Genomic DNA, 12,375 nt, shown 5'->3' with positions numbered 1-12,375 from the left:
AAAAGAAAAAAAAAAGAGTGATTAAACCAACAATCTTTCTTTAATAAATTAATAGCAGCATCACAAAACCCTGATGTGAATGACCCAAAGGAAGTTGGGTAAGAGACAGTGTTTAATCATTCCCAAAAATGTTATCAGCCCCTGGCAGGGAGATAACACAGGCTATAAGGCAGTCCCCTTGTCTGGTTATCTGGAGAAGAACATCCATCAGAACGGGTCCAGCTGAGTAGCAACGCTCGACATATTTACAGTCCCAGTGCTGAATTATTTTAAAAACATTTATAAAAACTCTGTAAATTCTCAGTTCAGGTCTCGTTATTTACATCCAAATAGAGCGGGTGCCCTTTTTGCCCAGACAACAGAACTGGCAGAGGTAAGACGTGAAGGCTCCTATGCAAAGAGAACGCCTTTGTGTGGTACAAGTTGGAGGATGCTGTGGCCAATGAGCTATTCACACGAGTGCTAGAAGCTACTGAATTTCAACTTATTGCTAAATGCTTTCCATGTCTGCTTGGCTTCTATATATATATGCATATATATATGTACACGCACATATATACACACAGACACATATATGGCTGTAAAAGACGAGCTATGAATTCACCCAAGGAAAAAATAAAAGTAGAATTTTGAAAGCAATGCGATCTTTCTGATTTTTCTGTACCAAATCCAAATCTGACACAGAACAAAGGGCGGTCATCGAAGGCACAAGCCGTGTGTCTCTGGACAGTGCTTTTCCCGTGGGTTACAGACCTTTTTGGACAGGCAGGGTGCATTCTCAAGCATCCAACCAGCACCAGCATCAGCAGACCAGCACACACACCATGCACCTTGCTCGGATACCTCGCCTGCCTGCATGGAAGTACTACAGATTTTGCACAGGATGGAATGAAGGACAAGAGAGGGCCAGCAGCTTCACCGAATCAAGCTAGACACAAACCAGCAGCAGATGCAACCTGCCTCAGCCAGGTTGTTGCTGTGCACAGCAAAGCAACAGCACTACATTGCACCAGTGTGCTTTCAGAATGATGTGTTTCTCCTTCACTCGGGTTCTGGAGGGATGACCACAGCAAGCTTAGAGTGCAAGCAGTTCACATCAGTAAAATGCAACCTATCCATGCCTCGTGTGAGCTTCTTGTTCTGAGGAATTTCATGGGCAGAGGCTGTTAGCAGTGCTAAATACATCCATGTTAGATGGATGACCGCAGCATTTGTGTGTTAGTTAATGAAGATGTAAAACCATTACGGGTTAGATCTGGCATCACACAGCACCCTGCACAAGGCAAACTGCACAAGGGGCATCGCCCAGAGGCACTGTGCCAGAAGGACGTGTTGCTGCCTTTCGGGGTTTGTCTACACAGGAGCACAGAGAGGAATTAATTCCAATTGCTTATGGTGTGAATTAAAAGCAGATTACTTCAATTGCATTAAAACACGACGTGGATGTTTTCATTAAGATATAAGTGGCTTTAACATGATATAGGATAATTTACTTTGGGGGTGAAATTGAGTAAATCAAACCGAACAGATAATCCAGATTAATCTTCCATATAGACATGTTCCAAGTTGTAATTCCTTGTCTGCTTCCTTTCTGTCCCTGGTCATAGTTTGTTACTGAACTATAGCAAACTTTCAGCCACATACTCTGTCCAGCTCTGCACACCCCTCCCAAGTCAGGGGAAAAAAGGGATCCTCATTTATGCCACTCTCCTGAGCATCCCCTGGGGAAGAGCATCCCTCACCCCGCAGCCTCCTCCCGACCTGTGCCAAGAGCACAGTACATTTTGCTCTACATCCAATGCATTGTTTTACCCCCAGCACTGCACATCCCTGTCTTTGGAAAATAAAAGCAAATGCAAAACAAGCTAAAGAAGTGAGGGGAAGGAGAAGGTGAGCTCTCTCAAAGCCAGAGCTCTCCTCTCCAGGTCAACCAATGACCTGATCATCCAAACAGTCCTCTGAAGGCAGCGCCAGCCATTCTGAGTACTGCTTCCCCCATCCAGGAGCACATGGGTGTCTACAAGAACAGGTGAGGGCATTTTACAAATCTGACACCCTCCATTTTTAAAATGGTTAAAGCAGATAACAAGTTGGCTCTCTTTCTCATGCTTCTCCTCCAAGTCTGCAAGCGATCCCAGCACCACACCAGAAACACACTCCCAATCTAGGATCAAAGTGGTGAATGGAGAGGAAGCAGCAGGATGGTCCCTAGAAGTGAGACGTTGCCCCGGGATGCAAGTGAGCCACGACCCTTACCACGACACATCTGGCCAGCTGCCTACAGCTCTCGTGCTGTCTCTGCCAGGTTTCTGTACACTCTTTACACGGCACAAATAGGGGTGAGGATTTAAAGTATATATTTACTGTCAACTTGAAAAAGAAAGTTATACTGACCAAGTCTAATAGCATGTATTTGATATATAACTATTAACGTGCCATTCTGGACTCCAGCAAATGCCACCTGAGATAAATATTCAGCATTTTTGTTCATGCACTGGAAGAAGAATTCAAACATTTTGTCCATGACATATGCAAAGTAACTAGATCTGATCTAGTATTAACAGTAAATATAGAACCTTAAACTTCACTGCAGTATATTAATATATATGATTTTAAGTACTGGACTGGAAAGACAAATCTCTTTTTTTTTTTTTTTTCTCCTTAAAAAAAATCTTTGTTCAGAATGCAGTATTTACATCGTCCATTGACCAACGCTTACATTTTTATACAATACATTTTGGCCACAGATAGCCCGTAGCCAAAGGTGTGTGAGCCACCCTTACACACAGCTCACCCTTTCGCTCACAACATTACAGCTGTTTATGGAGAGCTCTGAAGTCCCTGGTTGCATTTCAAGGCCCTCCTCAGCTTCATCGAGTTCCACGCTGTTGAGCTCATTGCCGTTTCGATAACTAGTTAAAGTCAGATCTTTCCCGTATAAAGCTGTTGAAGCAACATTCAGACACTGATTCTGTCGCAGTGCTGATTTTTTGCTGGTCTTGTATTGGCAGCGGATATAACTGGAGAAAGCCCTGCGGTAGGTTTTATTGAAGAGTGTGTATACGAGGGGATTAACCCCTGAGCAAACATACCCCACCCAAACAAACACGTCGAGGAGTTCGCTCAAGAGGTCTTTGTCGCAGGCTTCCTTGCAAAGGACGGACATGACGTTAGTGATGAAAAATGGGCACCACATGATGAGAAACAAAAAGAAAACGATGCCCAGGACCTTGGAGGCTCTTCGCTCATTGTTGATGGACTGCATAGTTCCTTTCCGAAAAAGCACTGCCTCCTTACTCACAGGAGAGTTCAAATGCGATGCCCCTTCGTGGTTGTGAAGCATCGAAATGTGCTCTGTGTTGTTTTCTTTCTTGAGGCAGTTCACGCTGCTTCTCCTCTGCTTGGGCACCTCTCCACACATGAACACTGTGGCCTGTCTCTGCAGCACCTGGACGGTCAGGCAATATGTGATCACCATGATGATGAGAGGGATGAAGAACGCCATGAAAGACCCAATGAGGACAAAGTTCTCATCATTGAGGACGCAGGTCCCATTGATGAACACTCTGGAGTCATCCTGCAAACCAATGACTGGAATGGGCATAGATATCCCTAGAAGAACGAGAACGAAAAAGAGATGGTTAACAGGACAGGAAGGACTCCAAAGAGGGAGCACAGAAGGTGCACATCCTGCATGCATTTAGCCCACTGCCTAAGCCTGCCTGAAAGAGAAGTTATTACTTCCACATGGAAGGACAAGCCTCATGTAACAACACCCCACAGAGTGCAGCTCCAGGGCGTGAGCACCCTTCACTGGGAGCAATTACAACTTCGCTGTGCCCTACAGCAACACAGCAAAACCAACACAACTGATCTGACAAGCACTGTTTCTAGTCTTCGTTGGTGTAGAAAAGGCAGTCATTCCATTGCTGTGTCACAGCCGGCCGCGGCTTTGGGGCCTTTTGAAATCACAGGCATAGAGTAGATATTAGTGAATATTACAAAAGAAAATGATCAAAATGCAAAAGAATGAAGAATTGGAAGCACGTTTGGTTAAGACATTAAAATAATCCTGATAGAAAAGTGGCTACTTTTACCATGGCAACATGGACATCTGGAAGAAAAGCTCCTAGCTTTCTGGGTCCTTACTGGGGTGCAAGCAGAGGGTGATCCCTGCATGCCCTGCCTGCCCAGGCATTCATCCACAAACAGCATGAAACTGATAAGTACCACAAGCAACCCTACTTCTATTCCTACCAAAGGCACAGCTGGTTTGTCCTGGATTTCAGGACATCAGGCAGTCCTGGAGCAGCAGGAGGAGCCCTGCCTAGAGGGTCTCTGCAGACAGCTGTGTCCATGCTGCTGAGCTCTTTGGCACGTGGGATCTCAGTCCTACACCAGAATAGACTTGAAGTCTTCCAAGGAAATCTGTCTGCACATAGCCAGAAGCAACAACAAAATGTTTTGGAATCTCTTTACCTATGTACATGTCAGAAGAGACACGGAAGCCAGATCTAGCTAGACCATCATGGCTCACTCAGCCCTGCCTTGTGTCTTTGGCAATCAACAGATGTGATGGCCGTGGTACAAAATGGAGCAGCACTTGGCATTACAGCTTTGAGAGACCTGCCTTCTGCGAATTCTCGATCCCATTTGTACCTTCACAATGTGTAGTGCCAATCAGTTCCACTACTGCTTGCCATGTGAGCAAATGATAACTTAAACTTTAAACTTGGTAATTTCCTTTCGCTCCCCACAGTTTCTCTTCTGTGAGAAATGATGAAAATCACTCTCTGGTCACCTTTTCCACCTCCTCAGTGATTTTATAGACCTATATCATCTCTACCTTCTAACATCCCTTTTAGAAGCGAAGAATGCTTTCCTATTACTTTATCCTCATTTTATACCTTTGATTATCTTTCTCCATTTCTTTACAAATTCCTCTCTGCACTTTCAAAGGAGAAGCAGAATGGTTCTTGTTCCCCCATTGCTTCTCCCATAGCTCCTGCCTGGCCATGGGCTCTCCTTCTACACATATCTGTAGGACTGGCCATGCTCTTCCTTCTCCCCAGCAATAACTGATGTTGAGGTCACTGCTGTGCCTGGATGGCTTTTCTGGGATAGCTGTGAGCAGCACAAGTCTTACAGCTATTCCTCTGGGAGTCTGAATTTCTAAAGAGAGAGAGTAACATGCTAAAGTTATTAACCAGGGCATTTTTCCCATTCCAGCTAAGTGTTTTCCAAGATTCTGAAGAATACATCTGCAATCTGTCATTACCATATAATTGCCATTTGCCAGTAACTCAGTGAAGGAATTTCTTCTGGAAAAGTAATAAATATAAATGCCTCCTGTGATTACAGCACGCGCTCCTTTAACCCAAGTGATAATCCCACTAGTGCTTATCAGCTCACCCTTAGCAAGGTACTTGCTGCCTCTCCAATACATCTTTTAACTTGCCTGTACCAAGTCTGTAACTGAAATAACCTTCAGCCAATCACGACACTGACTTTTTATTGTTAAATGCCTCTTTCTGATGCTTTGGCTCCATCAAATACCAGACATCTCAAAAACAGTGGGAGGTGGACAAAACAGCCTTTGCACAAAGAAGAAATCTGATTTTAATGAATGACATTATGCTGGGATTGTATTTACATGGGTAGCTTTATACTTTAGAGTCTTGTAAAACACATATCCCTTGAAACAAACCATAGAAAGGAATACAGGCTTATTCATGAAGTATTCATCATAGAATTTAGTGTTATTGCTTTCATCAAAGGAAATGAGATTTCACCTCGTGGTCAAACACATAAATTACATTCAGGAAGAACGATCTAGTTCTGGGGTATGACAAGTATATACAAGTCAGGAGTCCTGATGGCATTCTAAATAATCTCTGTGTGAGCATGAGATTCCCCAGCACTGACCACAGGGAACAAGGAGGTAGCAGCTGTAATGGGAAAATGCCTGCCACCTCCTTCATAACAAAGTGGGATTTAAAATAGAGAAAGCACAGAAAAGAGTGATCATCAGGTCTTTGCTTGCTTCTTCCTCCTATCCAGGAAAATCCCATTATTAAATAGCAGGAGGAGGAAAGATGCCCTCCAAGGAGCTTGCTAACTTGTATTCATTCAGCTGCCAGCTATTCTACAGCACTAACGAACAGGCAGCATTCATCTCATCTCAAATGCCTCACACTTCTCCTTTGCAGCTCATTTCGTTACAGCAGGTACATGTTTTAATCATAGCTTCATAAACTGAACTCTTCAATACGAGCCTTATCACTGATCCACCCCACAATCTATCCCCAGGGGGAACCGAGTCTGTTGGGCAATGGGAGCAACTCTACACCCCCAGCAGAGAGAAGCGAAGGGCTGTGAAGGTCTCAGATACCCCAGAGAGGCTTCCTTCTGTGGGAGGGTTCCTACAACATCACAGCTGCCACAATCCCAAATGCACAAATCTCTCCTTGCTGCCACAGCTCACAGCCTGACCTTGGTTTTAATAGCTACCCTGATCACTGTGTGCTGCGTATACCAGTAAGCATCCCTGTGGTATCTGAACGAGGGTAAGCAGGAGTCCTTGCCTTATTTCAATTCAGCTGTTGGAAAGAGCACGGAGAAGGCATTATACTCCTCTTGACCCGAATGACCCACAGTACTAATGCTGTGATTGCCGCCGTTCACAGTTTAAGAACAGAGATCATCTGCTCAGAGGGCAGCCAACCTCACTCCACCAGCACAGGGGCTGAGCCGACCACTGCTCAGCTCTGAGCCCTGCTGCACAACGTTCCCCAGACCTCATCCTTGCACCAAGCTGGCACACTCCTCACCATCCTTACAGCTGTTCTACCATTGCTGCTTCTTGTCATCATCAGAGCTGTTCTCAAGCCAGCAGAGCAGCTCATCAAACAGGGCCAGGACAATGCTGCAGACACAGAGTAACAGATGCTCCTCACAGATTCACAATTAATAAAACGAAACCCAAATGATGACAAATATGGCTTTGTAAAAACATTTCCCAGCTTGTTCCAGAAAAAGCCAGGTAAAAATTCCGAATGTACAACCGACAGTCACAAAATGTAGGAGTAAATGAAAAACAATGCTGCGTTTGTGTTTAATATCTTGTTTTCTTTCATGAAAGTCTATGAGACTGATGGAGATTACTGGAAAGGTGGAGTTTTTCATGGCTTTTTTCCGCTAAGAAAGGAAATAATTCTCATTCTGTTTCACAACATTCTTGTACGAGAAGAGATTTGATTTCCTTCAGAGACAACAATCTCAGTAAAGGAAACATGAGCCTGCACGCCGTTTACTTTGCCTTTCCACATGTGGGACTCTCAGCGTTGAACACAAGTGGAGTCATGTTTTTCTGCTCGTACCTGGGGGTGTTGGGAGCCCTTCTGGTGTCAGAACTGGATCCAAAGACTGCTGTGAATGATGGTGAGGGCTCTGCTAACGCAGGTGGGCTTTGGCCCTCACCATCACCCTCTTGGCGTTTGCACACAATGAAAAGATATCATAGAATATCATAGAATCGCCCAGGTTGAAAAGGACCACAATGCTCATCCAGTTCCAACCCCCTGCTATGTGCAGGTCACCAACCAGCAGCCCAGGCTGCCCAGAGCCACATCCAGCCTGGCTTTGAATGCCTGCAGGGATGGGGCATCCACAGCCTCCTTGGGCAACCTGTTCCAGTGCATCTCCACCCTTTGGGTGAAAAACTTCCTCCTAATATCCAACCTAAACCTCCCCTGTCTCAGTTTAAAACCATTCTCCCATGTTCTATCACCATCCACCCTCGCAAACAGCCATTCCCCCTCCTGTTTATACGCTCCCTTCAAGTACTGGAAGGCCACACTGAGGTCTCCCTGGAGCCTTCTCTTCTCCAAGCTAAACAAGTCCAGTTCCCTCTTTCATAGGAGAGGTGCTCCAGCCCTCTAATCATCTTAGCGATCCTCCTCTGGACTCATTCCTAGAGCTCTGCATCTTTCTTGTACTGGGGGCCCCAGGTCTGGACTGCACGTGAAGCAGGGAGAAAGAGGTGTGTGCCAGGCATACAGCCTACAGCTGTCACAAAAGCTGCCTGTGCTGCAAAGGCAAGAACACTGCTGTCCATGCTAAATGCTGCCTGTTTAAGTCCATTTCTTTGCCCTCATGCTTATTAGTAGGTTGACCTGAATGTTAGCAGCTGCTGTAACTGTGCATTAGTATTAAAGAACTGACTCTCAGAAAAAAAGAACACTAAAATAATTCTGTTTGGCTTCTTAACAGAAGTGTCTTGCAAAATGCCTGCGTGCTTCTCTAATAATAACAGACAGTGAGCAGCACAAACCCCAGCAGACAGCAGCCTCTTGACTTGCATTAAGAAAGAAAAGGCACTGGTTTTCAGGAAGCGAGCTCTTCAGCGGCAAATTGAAGGATGTCATCTTTTGAAGCATTCAAAAACATACAAATTCCATATTCCCCATATGTCAGCAGACTAATTGCAGTGCATTTCATGTGCTAATGCAGTAACAACACACCTTCAGGGATGGATTAGGCCTGGTTTTATCGAAGTGTTCTAACAGAACAACGGTGCCAGCCCTGTGTTGGTTTAAAGGCAAAGAAAAAAGAGGGCAGAACTTTGAAGGATCTCTCTGCCTGCAAAGAGCACAACTGCAAACAGAGGAACACAATTACTGCCTGTGCCTGAGCAAGCTGCTGACCTTTACTTAAACTTGTAAGAGCGCTGAACAACCCAAGCCCAGAAGGAAAACTAGTAAATGCCAGTAGAAGACAGAAGAAATAAATGATTTTCCCACCTGCCCCTCTATTTTGCTAAATTAGTTCTCTTACTTTGCTAAAATCACATAGCAATGCCTGACCTCATGCCCAGGAGCAGCAACCTCAAGTAGGACACAGCAGTACTTCCCTTTCCTCCAGGAGTGGATCTGCTGGGATGGTCAATCCATCTTCTGCACAAAACACAGACTGTCACCACCTGCTGCTCTCCGTGGTAAAATATTTCACTGGTGTTTGATGTCAAAAACAAACTAATTTCAGCACCCATGACAGAAATGCCATGGCAGCTCCCTTGCTACAAACTCAGCTTTTCAACTGCGATGGTCTTCATCACCCTGATAACTCCTGCCGATGTGCCAGAGAAATTGATGCTCCCTTGGGAATCAAGCTACAGCAGCTCAAGCAGAAGAATAGCTTCAGAGAAAACAACCTTGGAGGCAATTTAAACAGATGGGAAACGAAGGCAGAAGAATCCTTAGTGCTGTATTCTAAGCCATAAAGCAAGGGTGATGACCAAGGAATAGGCCACAAATAGAACAATCCTGCTTGGTAAGAAAGGTCTCAGCAAAATCCTAGGAGTGCATTAGACCCTCCAATGGTTGCCTCCCCCATTAGTGGTGTTTTGGCCAACTTTTCCATGAAACGTGACCAAAGCTTTGTTTGCTAACTGGGGCCTGCAAACAAACACATGGGTGTGCAATCTCATCCTCAAGAACAGCTGAATGAATTGCCCATGGCAGCCTCATCCATCATTTCCATGCAATATCTGTCCTTAGCCTGTAAGAAAAATACAACTCCTTTTAATACCAGCAATGCCACTCTAAAAATGTTCCATCAGTGAGACAGGGAGAGGCCCAGCTGAGAGCTGAAAGCCCTGTAAGGACACTGTTAGGATGACATGCATGAAGGAGGCTGCACAGCCTGCATCTTTGATGGTACTTTAATGCTATTTCCTCTATCATGAGATGTACATGTAGAGTCTGACTGCCTCATTGCTCCTTCTGAATGCTGCATGGCGATCTCCTCTCTCTCTTTAATCTAACAGGAAAAATGGCCCAAGGTCACCTGTCTCAGGGCAGGATAAGAGAGTCAGGTACACTCTTATTTTTAGTGTAAACCTTTCCACCTGCAACAGTGCAAAGCCTGAAGCCAGGAAACATCCCAACTCTGCCAGCAAGCTCATCGCCATAATTTATTTTCACTTTCAATTGTGTGGCCATTTTCGTTGCCTGCATTTCTATTTGCAGCTTCTGCAGAGCACTGTCACAAAAGCTCTGTTCACAAGGCACTCAGCCCAGCACTTCACAGCACCCACTTTTCTCCACCCAGACACAGAACGTCGCTTTGGCTCTGTTTGCTCAGACACAGGGCAGCTGACTGTGACGCACTTTAGATGCAGAACAAAGAGGACATTGGAACAGATCCATTTGCAAAGCAATTGCCAACAGACAGGAGGACCTCTCGTGTTCCTCTGCTTCAAAACCCAGCCATGAGTTTCGGCTTGTGCAACCTGCCAAATTCATAGCTCAGTGATCAAAGAATCTCTATCATATATTTTGCTGCCAGCATTAACATTTCAGGAAAATGGAATGCAGAACTCCTCTATTCATGAGAGATGTCATGCTTTTTCCTTCTGATTTTAAATTCTATTGGGGAACAGACTTCAGGATTCTTTACTTGGGATATATTTAAAAGCCTCTTCGGTCCAACTGAAGCAGGATTTGGGAAATACAAACTGACTGGCCTGAACTTTGTTCTACTTAGGATTTGTTACTTGATTTCATGCAGTGATGCACAGATTATTTCGTGATACTGATACTGAAGGGGGGTGAATTTGCTCAACCCATTTCATCCTCCTGAGAATGGTTTGAGTTTTCATCAGGTCTTAACAAGTGACATGTGGGGTGGAACTGGAGGGTAACAAACCTTAGGCAGGTTCTTCTCTTTCATTTCATGTTCAGTTGATTCCTTTGTCTGTCACAATTCTGCTTTGGTTTATGAAGTAAAAATACTTATGCTAAATAAGCTAGAGACGTACCAAGAGTGTTTTTCTTTCCCTGATAATGCAACCTCATTGAGAAACTCTGAGTAGAAGGATAAATGCTATCACATGAATTTGGGAGGGCAGAAAACCAACAGCATTTCAGTGCCCTGCTGCTCCACACCCTGAACAGAATTATTGATTCTGCCTCCACCTTCAAAAAAAGGCATGCAAGGGAAGACTTCCATGGGTCAGCTGTATCTACAGCAAAAGGGATGAGCAAAACATCACCAGAATCCAGACAATGCAGACATCTGCTGAGAGATCGCTCACTGCTTCTCCCTAAAAGCCTTTGGATGCTGGGGATTAAATCAGCACCCAGTGTCCCACTGATGGCTCAGAAGCCATGCATCTGCAAAAGAAAAGTGCCCTTCCAGCTCCCTTCCAAGCTCTCTTCACATCCTATTGTGAATGCAGAGTGCTCAACATCACACCAGACATCTGGGCAGGTGTGAAGCAATCCAAATCCACAACAGAACAAAGTCACCTTACCTGTCCCAGTTCAATACTTTTGCCCTCAGAAAACAGTAGAGCCTGCAGTGCTCCTGATTTCCATCATCCTGAGCCACCTCCACCTTCAGTAACTCCAGGAAGAAGCAGCCCTACAACTGCTTTCCATCTATTTGCTCAGGCCCCAGAGCTGTGTGCCAGTCTGCTTACTCGGTGAACTACACATGAAGTATTCTTCATCTGACTTCATTCGGACCCACCATCCAAATCACAGCTCAGCCCTCAAAGTGTTTGTGCAGGCTCCCACGTTCAGCAGCAAGCTTATCCAAGGATACATCTGCAGCACGCAGACAAAAATGTGCAAGTTTGCTCCAGCAGTGGGAGCAGAATGATTCCATCCCTGGGCTTTTGCTGCTTGATGCTGCTGACAGATGAACAGGGCCCTGCTGGCTGCCGGCTGCTCTCTTGGAGCCCCAGTGCAAAATGCTTCATGGGCTCGGAGCTGGCTCTGCCTGAGAGTCCTGCAGGGGAGGCTGTCTGCATGCAAACGCTCATGCACTGAATTCAGCACCTTTCTTTCCTATCTCAGAATGAATTTATTAAATCCAATGCAATTTCGCTGCGGGTTACGTTACACATACAGCAGGCCTGTACCACATGAAAGTGTGTTTCTAACATGTTCCTGCTATACTCATGAAGAGAGAAGGTGTATTTCCTCTCTTTTTTTTGCTTGTTTCCATCAGCACTTTCCTTGACAAGCTTCTTCAGAAGCAGGCCCTGCAGCACCCAGACATCAAGGATCACACTACAACTGGAAAGCAAAAACCAGGAGAAGTTCAAGCACCTGAAGCATTATTTTCCTCAAAATACCATTCAGGAAGTGACAACTGCTTTACAAAAGAAAAGGTAAACATTAAATACTTGTCAGACTGCTTTTTCCTCAAGCAAAAAAAAAAAAAGGCAATGCAACAGAAGGAAGAGGTCATCCAGCCTTTCCCACCTTGCCCCAAATGTCTCTTTTATAGACCGCGTGGAAATAATTCTACCCCAAATGTTTTTCTTCACATAATAAAAAATACTGCCATCATCTTGCTATCATTTTT

General features: G+C 44.9%; 1 protein-coding gene across 2 annotated transcripts in view; it reads right to left on the bottom strand.

Annotated features, from left to right (window-relative positions):
- Positions 1-6: 6 nt before the first annotated feature.
- HTR2C (5-hydroxytryptamine receptor 2C) overlaps positions 7-12,375 on the bottom strand; it is a 71,660-nt gene continuing 59,291 nt past the window's right edge. For both annotated transcript variants that reach the window (XM_031554613.1, XM_031554614.1), the window contains one exon: positions 7-3,612. In XM_031554613.1, coding sequence (XP_031410473.1) covers positions 2,780-3,612 — 833 coding nt within the window. In that variant the 3' untranslated portion in view covers positions 7-2,779. The remainder of the gene's footprint in view (positions 3,613-12,375) is intronic.

The sequence above is a fragment of the Meleagris gallopavo genome, chromosome 9, assembly GCF_000146605.3.
Source record: "Meleagris gallopavo isolate NT-WF06-2002-E0010 breed Aviagen turkey brand Nicholas breeding stock chromosome 9, Turkey_5.1, whole genome shotgun sequence".
NCBI classification, from domain to species: Eukaryota; Metazoa; Chordata; class Aves; order Galliformes; family Phasianidae; genus Meleagris; species Meleagris gallopavo.
This window is presented reverse-complemented; position numbering and strand designations above follow the sequence as displayed.